Genomic DNA, 16841 nt, shown 5'->3' with positions numbered 1-16841 from the left:
GTTCCCCTACTGACTCATACTGTTAAGCCTGTGATGCTAGCAGTCATTGTCCATATTCCATATTCACAGCGAGAACCAGGTAAACACTTTGGTATCGTCAAATTATAATGATTACACATTTTCACAAGTGATGACACACATCTACGAGGCCTGTATCACCTCTTGAGCGAGACCCCATGCATTACGGCTACTCGACACGCGGCTGCTGGTGACAGGAGCACCGGTGAGAGCCAGTACTTACTAACCATGCACAGGCTGTAGGCCGTGTACTGAGTGCTTGAAAGTTCATGATGAAGACTGACATCCCAGTCTTTATTTTCTGGGAGTATCATTAGCAAAAAGCATTTATTACCACACAGAAGTGGGAATCTGACTATGACCCGAGTCAGGGATCAAACGCTAGCTGGTTATTAATTCAGTGTGGTGGAACAGAAGAATATGGCATGCTCCTTCCTAACACACATGGAAGTGTATGAAATAAAAAGAGGGAGTACAAAGACTCTAAAATGAACTTTGGAGACAAAAATTGTACATAGTTAAATGTCAGCACTACAAAATTACAGAAAGATTGGAATAGCTTAAGCTGAAAAAAAATTTTTTGCTATATTTGAAAAAGAATGTTCGTAGTCCTCTAGCTACTAAAATTTTGAGTGTAATTGATGGCAACACAATTTTTTTTAGTAAATATGAAAATGATGCCACAGAATCTTTGGTCAAAAGTTGTACTGAGATTGAAAGCATAATGAAAGGTTTTTAAGGATGTATCTTCTCTATCTTGACCAAGGGTGCACATTTGTGACATAATTAGCTGGCGTGGAGGATACAATCTGGGCCCACACAGACCAGATCAAAGCTAATTGGGCTTTGTGGCAAATGAACTCATGACCTAGACCTCATTAGTCAAGATCTAACCAACTGAGTTTGTGGGCCATAGAAAATACATGTTGGCATGAGATATTTACTTTGAATTATTTCTGCACTTAAATGGGATCTATAATTTTAAAGAGTCAACTTTAAAGATGCTATTTTCCTAAGCTTTTGTGAATGAATGAATTCACTGATCTCACATTTACCTACTATGTGGAAGACCCTAATGTCAGTGGTGAGGTTGTTTTAAAAGGCACAAGGCAGTATGCATAATTCAGAATTATAAATAGGAGAGGAAAACAGACAAAAAAACTATAGCACATAATTTTACAGTAATAACTAATGTTTATTGAGTGTTTACAATTTCTCAGATGCTACACAAGACACTTTTGATAAGCTATGTCCATATTTCACAAATGAAAAAAATGAAGCAAGTTGTGGATCCTTCATAAAGTTACATATTAGTAATCACTCCACTCTACCTTGGGTCAATGATAAATGACTGCGATAGACGCCATAGAGTCAACTCTCTCAGTACCATTCCAAGTTGTCCTTTTCCCTTGCCACTATCTACCATACAGAAATGAAAGCTACAAACTTGCATTTCCAGAGTTCTCTGCAGCTATTACTTTGTTACAGCTATGGGGATGAGATATAAACAAAAAAAGAGCTGGGAGTGACTGGGAAAGCCTCTGTGTGTGTGTGTGTGTGTGTGTGTATGTGTAAACACATTCATATGTGCACACATATACACTACCCTCTTCTTCCACCTCTCCTCTTCTTGCTGTCTGGAACACAGATGTGCTGGTTGTAGCCAAAGCAGTTCTACTACCATACCAGAAAATCTTGGCCCTGATATCCCTGAGCTGCTAAACTGATGTCAGCAATAGACTAAGAGAAAGTACAGTTGTAGATGCCTTTACAGGCTCATTTCCGGTCATCTTTTGGTAGATTAGCACTAAAGCTGGCTCAGCTGGTCTGAGTTAATCCTAATGGAAGAACAGGCTGAGGGAACCGAGCTTCAGTTCCTCCTCCAGTTCAGTTCACTCCTCCTTTGCTAAGAAAGCCATTTTTTTCCCTACTACATAACCAATTACTGTCTACTGTCCCTGCTCCCTAGAGACACATAGCACTCTGTGAGGCCAGAGATCGTCTACTGGAACAATTTCCATGGTACAATCCAGTCTAGCTAGAGAGATCTGCTTTAGGTCAGCTTGTAAGGTTTACTCCAATATGGCTTATTTAATATTTGCACCACATGGTGCTAGCTATTTGCACAATATGCTACCTCTGGATTTCTTATTACCTGACAAAAATCAAAGCCTTAATTTGTTTAAACTTCTATTTGTCAGATTCCCTTGGATTCTCAGCTGATAGAATGCTGTAATAATATGTAAGATAAAATATTATGGAATAGTAGAGTGATAACTCAGCCCTCCAGGGGGGTCTGGTAAGGCTTTACCTAGGGTATCTCTGAACTAGGAGAACAAACGAGGTAGGAAATGGGACACGCTTGCACAAAGGCAGAATATGTAATGACTTTACTCTGGAGATCTGGTGACAGTTACACGACAGGCAGGGAGGAATCAACAACACAACGGAGTGACCTCTAGCAGTGTCCCCGATAGCATAAAGGTCCACGTGGCAGGCATCTCTATTTTCTTCAGTATAAATGTCAACAGCAGTTTGGATTTATAGTAGAAATACCAAAAGCTGATTCCAGGAGGCCCTGGCCCAATCCAACAAACAGGTAAAAAAAATATTCAGTGTGTCTAAAATAGGTAAAGCATTATAGATTCACTAGAGCAACAGAAATTTATTGACCCTTTGTTCTGTGCCAATCACCCAAACAGATGTCAATAAAACAACATGACAACAGTTCTCATTCAGGGAGAGCTGTTTTTAGTATGAGAACTATGAACAAGCATTCACAGCATGAGGGAGTGAAAGTCAGGGTAGAGTGCTGTCTCTACTGTACAGAGGAAGAATGAGTTAACTGCAAAGGAGAGCCAGGGTCTGTGATGTGTCAGTCTATAAAGCTATTATTATACTGGGTGTAGTGGGCTGGGGAGGCAAGAGAGAAGGCAAAGAATGACATTCCAGTAGAGAAAGCAAACCACATGTCCAAAAATACAGAGGCGTGAAATGGGAGTAGTTGGGAAAACAAGCACAAATTTGGTTGTTCCTCAAACAGGTGGAAAATGAAACTAGAGAGGCTGGAATGAGGAGAATGCCAAGGTTGAGAGCTGAATTTTATTTTAGAGGTAATGGAGGTTTAAAGGCAGTGGTGATGGAGGCATATTCAGTGACCAAAAGCAATAAGAAGAGACAAGTCAGGACCAATGAAAAGCTTTCAGTTGTGTATCATCTACTGCATACCAGGCCCTGTGTTAGTTGCTTTCAATATATTGCCTTCCAGTCTCACAACAACCCAGTAAGAGTAAGATTATTATCCTCCCACTTTCCAGGAAAGAATAATAAAGCTCAGCATAGTTAAGTACCTTGACCATGATTATAAAACTAATGTTAATTAAACCAGGATTTTAAGTTGTTCAGTTATAAAAGTAGGTAACAATAATTGCACGTTCTATGTATCATACACTCTTCTGGTATTAGATTTATTGCAGTAGAACAACAACAACAAGAAACAGATGAAAATCCCTACCCTCGTGGAGCTTACAGGTTGATGTCATGGGAATCTACGAAACCACCCAAGGAAAAGAGTAGGTGCAGTAAGGAGAAAGAAAGCAGAGGTTATCAACTGGGGGTACACCAACATCGAAGGGAAGTCGGCAGAGAGTCAATGAGAGAATCTGAATCATTTTAGGTAAACCCAGAGATCCAACAGATAGCAAACAAAAATCCAGGTGGTAAATGAAAACAAACCTGATGACACAATAGTTCTTCATCTTTTGTTTATAATAATAACCTGAATCTTAACCCAAAGCTGCTGAAAAACTCAAATGAAATAAATTTACATTATTGTTGATGCAAAGGAGATGGGCCGGGGGGAAGGGGGTGGAGGAGTTTAGACAGGCACTTTTACATAGAGCAAGTACCTCATTTAATAAATGCAAAAATCCCCTAGTAATATAGTTTTATATTAGTTTACAGAAAACACATACACACAAAAACTTACCTTACTGATAACAACAAAAAGTGTATGTTTGATAATGTATTATTATAATATAGAAATCACCAAGGGGTGTGTTTTTCTCAACCTAGTGAAAACCACTAAAGGGCACAGCAATGTTAGTAACTTAAACCATTCTACTGGGTGTAATGAGGAAAACAAGCACATACTCTTAAACACAGACAAAGCTCTAACCATCAGCTGAATTTCAATAACTCTACTTTAGTGAAAAATTACTGTGAAAACAAGGGAACACTTTGGCATTAGTGGAATGTCTCAAAGTACGTTATTTCTCTCTATCTGAGTGGGAGAATGAAAAAGACTTGCGCACATAAACTTACATTGCTCCGTTGGTATAGACAGTGTCGCTTCCTTCCACGTACTGCACCTGAGCTGGATAGACATGTTGCACCTGCTGCACAGTCTGCACCTGCTGCACCTGGAAAGCAAATATTAGGACCCTGGTGAGATGCAGCTAGGACAGAATGAATACCCAGCATTATATGTGCCTCAAAGATGTCTGACGGGTGTTGATAAACATGAGAACGTTTTATGATGAAAACTATTACTTTCATGCTTATTTCAAGATAACTGCATGTTGGGTCCAAATCCACCATAGCATTTATGGTGAATAAATTCTATAACATTCCTGCAGGTATGTATGTATATACACACTTCAAATGTTTGGGGTGAAAATCCTGAAAGCTTCACACTTATTTTGATGATTTGTGAAATTCTCTTCTCCTGGTTTGTGAATGCAAAATTTATTTTTTTAATGACAAAATTCACGATGGAAAAGTTTAAACACTTAAACGTATAAAAAAATACTATGATATACCCCATGTACTCATCATCCAAAATAAATAATTGTCACCTTTAACTTCTCCCTTTAACCCTTTGCAGGATTATTCATTTGTTTATTTATGTCTTTCTTTATTGATGTACAGTCAATTTACAATGTTGTATTCATTTCTGGTGCACAGCATAGTGATTCAGTTATACATACATATACTCCTTTTCATATTCTTTTTCATTATAGGCTATCATAAGATATTGAATATAGTTCCATGTGCTATTCAGAAGACACTTGTTATAGTTTTATATATAGTAGTTAGTATCTGCAATCCCACTCCCAATCTATCCCTCCACCCACCACTCTTTCCCACTGGGTAACCATAAGTTTGTTTTCCCTGTCCTCACAGGAGTTTTTAAAAACAAGTGTAGACCGTTTATCATTTCACTGGTAATATCTCATTTTTTAAGAGAAGAGATGTACTTTTAACATAACACAATACTAATATCACAAACAGAACATTAACAATTCCTTAATATTATATAAAATCCAGTGATTGTTCAAATTTCTCAAATTATTTCAATGTCTTCTTACAGTTGACTTGTTCAGATCAGATCCAAATAAGGTCTACGTGTTACATTTGGTTGATAGTTCCTATTTTTCTCTTTTAATCTCTAATAGTTCCCCATCCTTTTTATATCTTATTAGTTATTAAAGAAACTGGATCATTTATCTAGAAGAATTTCTAGAACGCTACATTTGGCTGACAGCCTCCCTTAGACGGCATTTGATAAATTCCTCTCTCTCTTGTGTGTCCTATACACCGGTAGCTAGATCGAGGGCCTTGAATAGGTTCAATTTTTTAAAAGCGATGTGCTTGTTACTGCATCATGTAAGTTACCTTAGAACAGCTGGTTGTCTCTCTTTCTGCAGTATTATTTGATCGGGGGGTTCAGGAGCATCCACTGACTATAATGTTTCCTGTCCATGTTTTACCTGAGCATATCACTGGTCATTGATGATCATTTTCTAGAGATATTATTTCAATTAATGAAGGTTGCAATCTTGTGGTAATCTGATTCTGCTACTCCCTCTTCATTTATTAGTAGATTTCTACAAACGAATTCCTCTCATTATTTGGTTATACTGAAATAAGGTTTGTACAGGAAGAGCAGGATAAATGCATGATTCATTTACTTACCAGTACTTAGAATAGTGATTTTTACCCCTACCTCCCTCCCCAAGGTGACCAATGTGGTTTTTAGTTTGATTTTGCTTGTATCTTTATGATTAGCTTTTGAATCTACTGTATTTGATGTTTTTTAAACACAGCTTTTTTCCCCTTAAAATTGTCCCATCTTTGACGAATGGTAGTTCCTTTAAACTGCATTCTGTATCTTTTGGCATGACCACAATGATCCTTCTTAAGTCCTCTGCTTTCTGTTAGGATAAGATCCAGAACTAACTCTCATATTTCCTGTTCTAGATCTGAAATCAACCATTTCTTCAAAAAGCTCTGATTCTTATTACTTAGGAGTATCATAAATATGTAAAAACTGTTTGGGAAAGCAATTTATAAACCGGCAGACTATATGACACCTTCATGATTTCTTCCACAGAAATATTCACCATCTGAAGAGCTTCTGTACAATATTATTTTTAAAAACATAGTTTATAAGAGCAAGAAGTTAGAAGGAAAAGCCTTAACGACAGTGAAAAGTGAAGTATTTAAACTATACAAAAATCATTCTGTAGCATATATGGTTGATGTTAAGAGTAAAGTAAGATTGATACGTACTTTAAGAGCAAGATCTCTAAGACATATTTTAAGTGAAAAAAAATGTTGCTGAAAAAGACACTGTAATTTGATTTATGTATAAAAATATGTTTATATCTGCATATATGTGCACATGTGCACATAAATGTATGAACAGATAAAGGAGAACAGAAGGATGCACACCAAACTTCTAAATATGGTTACTTTGTCGAGTGACATTAAATTAGATGGGAGAGGTGACGTGACTAACATCCGTTATGAATTCATATATTATATCTATTGCATCTAATATATATGTACTTTGAAATATGGAAGGACTCCCACTTTTGGCCGTAATGGAGTAAATACTACTGGAAATGCCCTCCCCACCTTAAACAAATAGAGAAGTCGACAAAACATACAAAACAATGTTTTCAGTCATTCGAAAAAAAGCATCGTAAGATTGTGACCCTTAAAAGAAGGGGAACAAGTAAGGTGAATCCTACAATGATCTTGGCTTCTGACTGGATGCAATCAGAATGCAGAGCAGGAATGCAGAAACAAAGCAGAGTTCATGATCTCACTGAGATGAGGGGACAGATGCTGGAATTGGGAAGGCCAAGTCACCTGAAATTTGGGCGCAGTATCAGAGAGGGTGTTAAGGAAGAAACAGATCCAGAAATGTTCATGGACATTCCCTTGAATCCAATGCTGAACACTAAGTAGCATGTGTGTAGGGGGCAGAGATGCTCAAGTTCTGACCAGCCTTAGTGCTATGACCTTACTGAACACTTGGACATTATGTAGAAACATCAGAAGGGCAAAGGTCTCAGTAGTAGAGCTAAACTATCTCTAGAATAAAGACTACTTTCAGTCCATCCTAACAAATCTAAAAAACAAGCCTTGATAATATCCACAAGTAATTGCCTATACAATACTAAATTAAACACTTTTAAAGGTAGACATCAAAATCCAGACATATAAAATCGTAAGAATCATAATGTGCAGCATTCCCCAAAAATTATTAGACATATTGACGAAGGAGGAAAATGCGATCTATCATCAGGAAGAAAATAATGAGGGAATAATGAGAAACTCAATGAACTACGGAACAGTATCAAATAGTCTAAAGCAGAGCAACTGGAATCCCAGAAGAGGAAGAACAGAAAATACATGTGAAGAGAGAGTGATAGAAACTTATCCAAATGTTTTTTAAAGCTATAAACATACAGATCTGAGAAGTTAACAAATATGAATGTATAGACAAAGAAAACCACATCAAAGTGCATTCTAATTAAAGTGCTAAAACCCAGTATTAAGGAGAAACATTTTTAAGCAGACAGAAAAAAGTATTAAGTATTAAGCAGACAGAACAAGTATTAGAACAGTTGAAAACTTCCCAGTCAACAATAATGCACGCCTAAGACAATCAAGTAACATCTTTAAAGCAATGAGAGAAAGTAATGTCAATCCACAATTCCATAATCAGTAAAACAGCCTTCAAAAATGAAGAGGAGATCCTTTCTCACACAAAAACTGAGAGAATTCATTCTTCTCCAGCAGACCTCCAGTAGGCAGTCACAAAGGAAATTATTTGGGTTAAAGAAAAACAATACCAGATGGAAAATGAAATCTATACGAAGAAATGAGGAACACTAGAAATGGTAAATTCATAGGTAAAGGGTTTTTTTTCCCTTTGTTTTCTGTAAAAGGTAATTGCCTATGTACAGCAAAAATAACAAGAGTATATGTATAATAGTTTAACACGTGTAGAAATTTTTGTAATATTCTTATATGTTAAGTAGTGTAATATTACTTGAACAAAGGCTGTGATCAATTCAAGATATAAACATCATATTAAAAAATAGGATAGTCAACAGAGGAGCTAAGATGCAATAGTAGAAAACACTCAATATGTCCAATAGACGGCAGAAATAGAGGAAACAGAAGAACAAATGGAACAAACAGGAAGCAACAAGAAGCTAGAATTAAATGCAACCATATCCATAACTGTGCTCGATGTAGAAGATTTAAATCTTGATTGTCATAATGGGTAAAAACATAAAATCTAACATGTACCCTCCACGAGAACACACTTGATACAAAGACAGGCTTAAAATGAAAGGATATGAAAAGACAGCCTTTGCAAACAACAATCATAAGGGAGTGGTTATATTAGTATCAGTCAAAGCAGACTCTAAGATAACTAATAACTATCAATGATAAAGAAAATTATCAAGAAGATAATTATCCTACATGTCTCTGCATCTAAGAACAGTTCCTAAATAACACTAAGCAAAAATCTGTAAGAATCAAATGTTCTTAAGTGGTTTCCTTCGTGGGGGCCAGTATGATGTGGTGGCAAATTCAGTTAATTCTGAATCAGGAGATCTGATTTTAAGTCTATATGCTGACACTTGCTGTTTATACATTTGGACAGTCAATTCACTTCTTTAATAATTTCTTTGTGTGTACAATAAAAATTGCATCTACATTATCATAAAGGATGATTGTGAGGATCCAAAACTATTAAATACAAATACAAAGCATGGTATAGGCATATACGATCATTGCAGTGAATCTTGTCTTCTACATCTGTGTAATTTTCATCTTTATATCCCATTTGGTTTCAGCCATAAATATGCACAATAAATCTTCATCAAGGATTCCTTTAAATCAAGAGATTCTATAATTAAAGTAGAAATGAAACTCAGAAAGTGTTAAGAATCTTGGAAAAGACGCCTGGATAGATGCTGGCTAACTCATCTGGGACAGCAATGTATAAATATGTTCCTTGATTACACTGAGACTTTACAGTCAGTGTAAAAATAGGGCATAACCCTTTGCATTATCTACCAAGTTAAGGAACTGACAAAGTAAGTAGAAGACCAAACTAAACACTAAAAATACTGAACTATAGCATATTTTGGAGGTAACATGATTTTCACTATTTTCCAGCATGTATGGGTTTTTGTCTATCAATCGTTAGAAACTGGGCCAAGAGGTCTTTGGAACAACTTAGTGATGAGAAATCGAATTGCACATAGTGCCTGTAGTTTAGAAAGTATTCTTTCAAGGGTATAATGATAGTGGAGTAAGTAAAAGAGGAGTAAATAAGACAGAAAAAGAAAGGGGAAAGGAAAAATAACTAGCTTATGTATTTATTATGTCTCATTTCACCAACGAAAAGTTAAGATCTTTCAAAAGCCTTCTATTCAGTTTTTAGCTGAGGGTCACTTGATTTTCTTTCCTTTGGAGGAGGGGACAGTGGGGTTCTATTATTAGTAAAGGTGTATTAGAGAGCCACAAAAATGCTCCCTTCTAACTCAAATTAAAACCATTCAGATCCAGGAAGAGAGCTATGTCTATAGAATCACTCTATTGTGACTTATAAATCCAGCCAGGGGATTGGAAGTGCACACACAGAGCATTTTCCATACTGTGATATATTCCCAAAGACCCAACACAGGGTAAACATACTGTCAATATTTATTGCTCAGCAATTAAATAATGCCCTGCATCTGGCAAAGGAAATGCCCACCAATGAATATCTGTGAAGTTTATAGTATCTTCTAAATGTGGATAAGTGTATTTGCTTAAAAAAAAACCCAAAGGATACTTATTATTCCAAAGTAAACTGATGTGATCACTTTTAATTCCCTTTATTGTATCATTAAAGACCAAAGATAAAATTTTAAAAGGAAATTGCATGTTATTTTCTCTTTCCTAAAATAATTAGCTGTGATTCAGATTTGTTTAAATATTATTTGATAATGTTCTTATGTTAAATATTAATTTCTGTTCAAATACTTACTTAATTATTATCTAAATTTATTTTCTATTTTTTTTTTGCCATACTTTACTGCAGGAACTATTCAGGTTAGCAATACTGAAAGAGATGGGGAAATTAGCATCCTGTATGCATCTCATTACTATTTACAATAACTATATTTTCCATCCATCTTTGTGAAATCTACAACCTGTCACATTTTACTGCCTAGCCTATGCAAGCCTTCAGGGAAGAGAAAGGAGATGATTAAACAAACTCTATAGGAAATTAATTTTCTCTTAATTTCATTGTCTGTCCCAAAATAAATCCTCATAAGTGTTTCCAAAGAGCATGAACAAATATTTTTCACCACTTGAATTTTAATAGACAACAAAGTGGCAAAAACGTGAATTGAAAAGAGATGGACAGAGGTGGTCTTAACAGAAATAATTAACACTTTCTACAATTAATTGTTCAATTAATAAAAATGACCTTGGGCTAATATCTAAAAGGTTACCTAGTACATATCATAATGTTGGTGGTAATGAAGTCTAACCATTATAACATTCTTACAAGAAATTTATCCATTTTCTGTCAACTGAAGAAAAAAAATCCATCCCCCAAAGATATGCAACAGTGTATTTACATTCATAGACATGAGATGAATTAAGCAATTTAACACGCTCTTATTAATACATATTTAAATGGAAGCATTTCAGTATTATTTAAATGCAGTATTACAAAGGCAACTGCTTATTTTTGTACATTTTTATAATTCTTATTATTTATAAAAAGAAGTGAATACCAAAACAAACTATATACCACAGGCAAATGCGCTAGCTCAACAGAATCAATTAGTATATTTTGAGGACAAATTTACACAATATGTTGTTTTGGATGTGCTTCAAGAAAAAGAAAATGAATCATACTTCAAAACAGAAATCCTTTTCAATAGTAAATGAAATCATTTATAATTGTTAAGCTTATTAGTCAGCTAAGAACAATACTAGTCTCTTTGTAAAAATGTCTTTATTATGTCAAGATCTTCATTGCCTTTCTTGTACAAGAGCATTTCTTACACGCTTGGTTGGCAACAAACATTTCAAACCTCAATAGTGAGAACTGTCGAAAACTGCATTAAGATGATTTTAATAGACCATGGATATGAAAGAGCTTTTAGCAGATTAAAAATATGGAGTATTAGAATAGCTATGTCAGAGCTGCTCTGTGACTGACCAAAAGCGAAGCAGAAGAAAAAGGATCCACAGTGGAATAGCTATTAATAAAAGGGCAGGAGGAAAGTAAGATATTCCTCCTGCCCTTTTATCGGAGAGTAGCAGCAGAGAGTTCATCACAAGAGCCGCCTTGTGAGAAGAGAGAAGAAACAGAGCTAATTCAACATTTCTATACAAGTAAAACTGTAGGAAAGGGAAGGGACTGAGGAAAAAGAAGTCAAAATGTTCAAGCAGTACAGGGTCAGTATTACTAAAAGAAAGATGCAACAGAAGAAAATAGCGTAAGGGAAAAAACAAATTTCCTTTACAGGCACAGAGAGGTTAAAGGAACACAAATCAAAAACCTAAAACCATTTTGTTCAGTCTTGGTTAAAAGTAAAATAAATTATGCATTACAAGGCTATTTAATAAATCTTGCCAAGAAAGAATCCCACAAATATTTTGAATGTTCAAAATAATTTGCGGATACTGGATGTTTATAGTTTATGATCACAAGATCACAGTGAACAAAGAGCGTGGTTAAGGGACAAGACAGGTTAGAAAAAAATGCTACTTAAATTCTCTTCTGGTGTTTGCTGAGAAAGAGTAAGCAGTTTCCCTAGATCTTTAATGCTAATTTACAAAGTCCTTCCTGGGATATTCAACGGTAACTACAAAGTTTCTCTTTAACCTTCTAAGACTGGTAGCCACGTCACAGAATGTGACAAATGTGAACTGTTGGAAAACAGCATACTATTTACTTAAATGACAGAACTCATTTTATGTAGAAAATGGAATTTGCTCATTTCCATTATAAATTCTCTCACTTATAAACTATGTAGCTTCTTTTCGTCTCAGAAACACTCAGATTTGTAGATGTACTTTTCTCATAGCAGACTTTACAAAAATAAATGATGCTTCTAGCCCTTTTAAATCCAATAAACTTCACAAAGCCTGCTTCTTCAGTGGGGCTAGAGTTAAACATGAAACTTACAGGAATTATTTACTAAAACTATGTGATTGCTATAGGCAACTGGAAGGTATTATGAAAGTGCAAGCATTATTGCCACACTTGGACTTCAAGCAGAATCACACGAAGGCTAATAATGCAGTGGTAAGGAAGGTCCTGGCTCACTCCTGCACTTCTGATCACATGAAAATGAGGGAATCAGTTAGAAGTGAACTAGTTCAATAAATCATCCCTAACTGCCTACCATCTATCTCCCCAAAAATACCTGATTAGCATTGAAGAGCAGAAGCTACTTGTAAAAGGTGAAGCAAGTTTCCAAAGGCAATAGTGGAAGTGTTTCTGGGAGCAGGGATGTGACTCAGAATAGACTGAGTCTATAATGATTTCTCAATGACAAATTTGACAGACATTACATAAAATACATAAACCTATATTTGTGAGTCCGAAAAACCCTAAGTAACAACTACTGCCTACAAGTGAGGAACGTTTTTATGTCATGATTACAACACTGTTTTAAACATTATTTCCCGTGGGGCCCAGCAGGACAGAGCAAAACTAAGATCTCACTAAACTAAGTAATACTTTCTGGGAGAAGAAATTTACTAAATAACACTCTGGTGACCAGAAACAGCAAATGAACTCGGTATACCAATCTCACTGCAGCATTAGCAGAAGTCTTTGGAACGGGAGGCAATAAATCTAAGCAGCACATCAGATCTTACTCTGCATAAAATACGTTTTGCAACTCTACACTGACAGTTAGATTATGCACTTTAAATGTATTCCCCAGGGAGAATGCATAGATGCAGATTCATTTGTGCTCCTAATGTCTATGGTAATCAAGTATTTCTGCAAGAGAGTAGAGGTGTAGACTTCCGTGGGTAGGAGGGAATTAAGAGAATAAATTATTAAACTTAGGTGCTGGTAGTCAAACTGCTGTAATCTAAACTAACAGAATTTCTTTGTTATGTATAATGATTAAATTAGTGCTAAAACTATTACTGAGAGTGATATACAGTATTTTTTTATTTGTTCCTCACAAAAATTCTGAGGTGAATTAAAGATGGTGGGCATTTTGGCCCCCATTTCATAAACGGTGATGTAAGTACAAAAACAGTGAGAACCCAAAGACGTATCAAGTGACAGGGAGCAGTGATTCCAGGTATTCTGAATCCAGTTCTAGAATTCTTTCTACAATACCAGTGTTTCCCCAAATGTGGGCTTAATGACACTGGTGACACAGAGGCAAGATATGAAATAACTATGAACCATATGCTAAGAATTTATCCCATTTTCAATTAGCTTTAAATCATTCTGGTATGTCAGGGAGAAGATCTCAGTCTTTCTACCTCTGACACTTCATAATTTCAGTTTTTAAAGGAAAGTTGGCGTCAGTGTTGGGTATCGTCAAGCAAGAGCAGTTAGCCAAATTGTATAATACTATTTCATTTTTACTGTATTTAATTTTATGTTTATCTTCCATTTTTGCAAAGGATACTAATGTTTCATTTTAGGTAGAAATGTAAGGTTCTCTTTATTAAACTAGTTCATTTTGAAAGCAGCTCTTTTGCCCCTTTCCTGTTTGCCAATTTCTATTCCCCTCTAACCTTGAAAGAATCTGATTATAGGAATGAGATCATTAGGCAATTTAACCTAACTCCTGACTTTCGCTATCCTGAATGCACACCTGAATGCCTTGCCTAACCTGTTGATTCTTTTCCTAGATTAAAAGAAGGATGAAGAATTAAGTAGTTAAAGAATAACTAACTCTTTCCCCCATGAACCCTTTTAGCAATCCTGCAGGCAGATCACCAGGGCAAGATAGCATCTGAGGAGAGAGTCAGCCAGTCTGCACCAAATGGAGAAGGATGCAGAACCCAACCTCCTGCCTCATGATTCACTCAGATTCTCCCCCTACCTCCTTTTTCCCTTTAAAAACTGTCATGGCTGAGCAGAATCTTTGGAGTTGGTCTCTGGACATAAGTCCACCTTCTCCCCAGATTGCCAGCTTTTCTAATTAAAACACCTTTCCTTTCTATTGACACTTGCCTCTCGATTATTGGCTTTTGAGAGGTGAGGAGCCGAACCTGAGTTCAGCAAAAATTTCAGTAATTTTACAGAAAACTAGTAAATAAAAAAGTAACTAAATAGTGGACTTTGGAGAAAGCAAAAAATCATGAAGCAATCTACAAAAGACAGAAAATTAAAAATACTATACTACATATCATATGCTATAAATCATGCTCTTAATAATGACATAATAAAGTCTCACCAAAAAACTTCCCACTTTAAAGAACTAAATTTCATACATGCATCAAAACAGTTCACTGTATCAACTTAGTAGTTACCTAAATTCCTAAGTAAAACAAGTGGTAGCCATAATACTACCATAGTGCGGGTCAAGTTAATTTTGAAGCAAACTTGGCATATCATCTACTTTTTAGCAATACTGCATTTTATCTATCCCAATATTTTTATAATAAAAGTTATACATAAATACTATTTCGTAAGATTTAAACCACAAAGAAATAATCAGAGTGAAATATGACTGCCTCCTGCTTAATGTTCACGCTCACTTCCTGCTATTCCCCTTCCTGGAGATAATGACCAACCGTAGGACAGCATGCATTCCTCTAGCACCCAATAAATTCACGTTCATGTGTGTACTTGTCTCTACTAGCCAGGAGAGTTAACACTTCTAGCTGCAACAACAGACAACCCCCAAATTTCAGTGTTTTAACTCCTAAGATACCCATTTAACAGAGGGTGCGCGGGAGGTCCTGTTCCACATGGCCACTTTAGAGACCCTGACTGACTGGGCTCTATCATTTTGTAGTTGTGTCATCCTGATGTAGCCTTATAGGCACTGAGGGACTGTAGAGGTGGTAAGATAGCTCCAAAATACCTTGGCTCACAAAAAATACATGTCACTTTTGCTCACAATCCACTACTCAGAATATACCACAGGGCCCAACCTAAATAGAAGGGAAAATGCATAGGTGAACATTTTGTGTATCTGATAAAATAGCTTTTTGTTCCAGAGTACACACATAAACCAGGTGAGAGGCAATGTGTTTTCTTGCTATTTGCTTTTCTTCACTTAACAATACATCTCACAGCTCCTTCCAGGTGTGTATGTGTATGTATATGCATGCACAACTGTTTATATTGGTTTCATAGTACACTATTCTATAGATAAAACTTACTTAACCTTTTCATTATTGATGAACATTCAGGTTCCTTTTTTTTTTTTTAACTATTATTTAAAAAGTGTTATAAAGAAGGAATACATCTAGTTTTTACCGAATATGCTATGGAGCTGATCCTCTCCATATGTTTACTGGCCATTTGCTCTTCATGTTGTGTGAACAGCCTATTTATATCCTTTGCCCATTTATCTACTACATTATTTGTCTTCCCTTAATAATTTACAGGCTCTCTTTAAACATGATGAAACTTTTATTGCAATGTATTTCCTGCATCTTTTCCTTTAACTTTGTTTATAGTGTTTATTAACTATTACTTGGCAAAATATATCCACATTTTCCCTATAACCCTTGTGATGTTTTATGTTCTACATAAGATTATCTTCTCCTTTTTTATGATTATGAAAAAATATTCTCTTGCTTTTGTGTGTATTGGTGTGTACTGATTAGCTCTATAGTCTATTTTGGGTATTAAGATAAAGGTATAGCTTTAGTTTTTCCTAAACAGATACCCAATTTTTCTCAACACTATTTATTGCATTAGCCTTTTTTAATCTGAAAGGGTATTTTTATCATGAACTAAATTTTTATACATGCTTATTTATCCCTGGTCTATTACCATTCTAAATTCAGTTTTTATTACTATAGCTTTGTAGTGTCTTATGACGTAAGGTAGAACAAATCCTTCCTCCACAGCTAGTCTTCTGTATGTTCTTTTCCAAGTACTTTAGAATCAGCTTTTCGGTTTTTAAAAAAATCCTGCTCGGTGTTTTAGTTTGATTATATTGAAATTGTGCATTTGCTTTACTTGGATTACATTGAAATTATGTATTTGTTTGGAAGAGAAATAAATACTGTATAATGGTCTTCCCATCCAGAAACACAGTGGTCTCACCACATATCCTTCATAGCAAAAATCTCTTACATGCTTCACTCTAGCTCACTGGTTATGAATGACCTATTATGAAGACTGATGCTATTTTTCAAACTGATATGGCAGGCAGAATTCTAAAAAGCACCCCCCAGGGGAGAGGGGGGAGGCAGATTCCAAACCTACATCCCTGTAACCTGTGAATGTGACAAGATATCTCTCCTGTGGCTGTGTTATGTTATATGGCCCAGTTGAGCTTAAA

The 16841-nt window shown here is 35.7% G+C and overlaps 1 protein-coding gene across 15 annotated transcripts in view; it reads right to left on the bottom strand.

The window, feature by feature from the left end:
* Positions 1–16841, bottom strand: part of RFX3 (regulatory factor X3) — a 280535-nt gene that overhangs the window by 106918 nt on the left and 156776 nt on the right. For all 15 annotated transcript variants that reach the window (XM_072959525.1, XM_072959539.1, XM_072959526.1 and 12 more), the window contains one exon: positions 4342–4439. In XM_072959525.1, the coding sequence (XP_072815626.1) occupies positions 4342–4439 (98 nt within the window). The remainder of the gene's footprint in view (positions 1–4341; positions 4440–16841) is intronic.

This window comes from Vicugna pacos, chromosome 4 (assembly GCF_048564905.1).
Source record: "Vicugna pacos chromosome 4, VicPac4, whole genome shotgun sequence".
Taxonomy (NCBI): domain Eukaryota; kingdom Metazoa; phylum Chordata; class Mammalia; order Artiodactyla; family Camelidae; genus Vicugna; species Vicugna pacos.
This window is presented reverse-complemented; position numbering and strand designations above follow the sequence as displayed.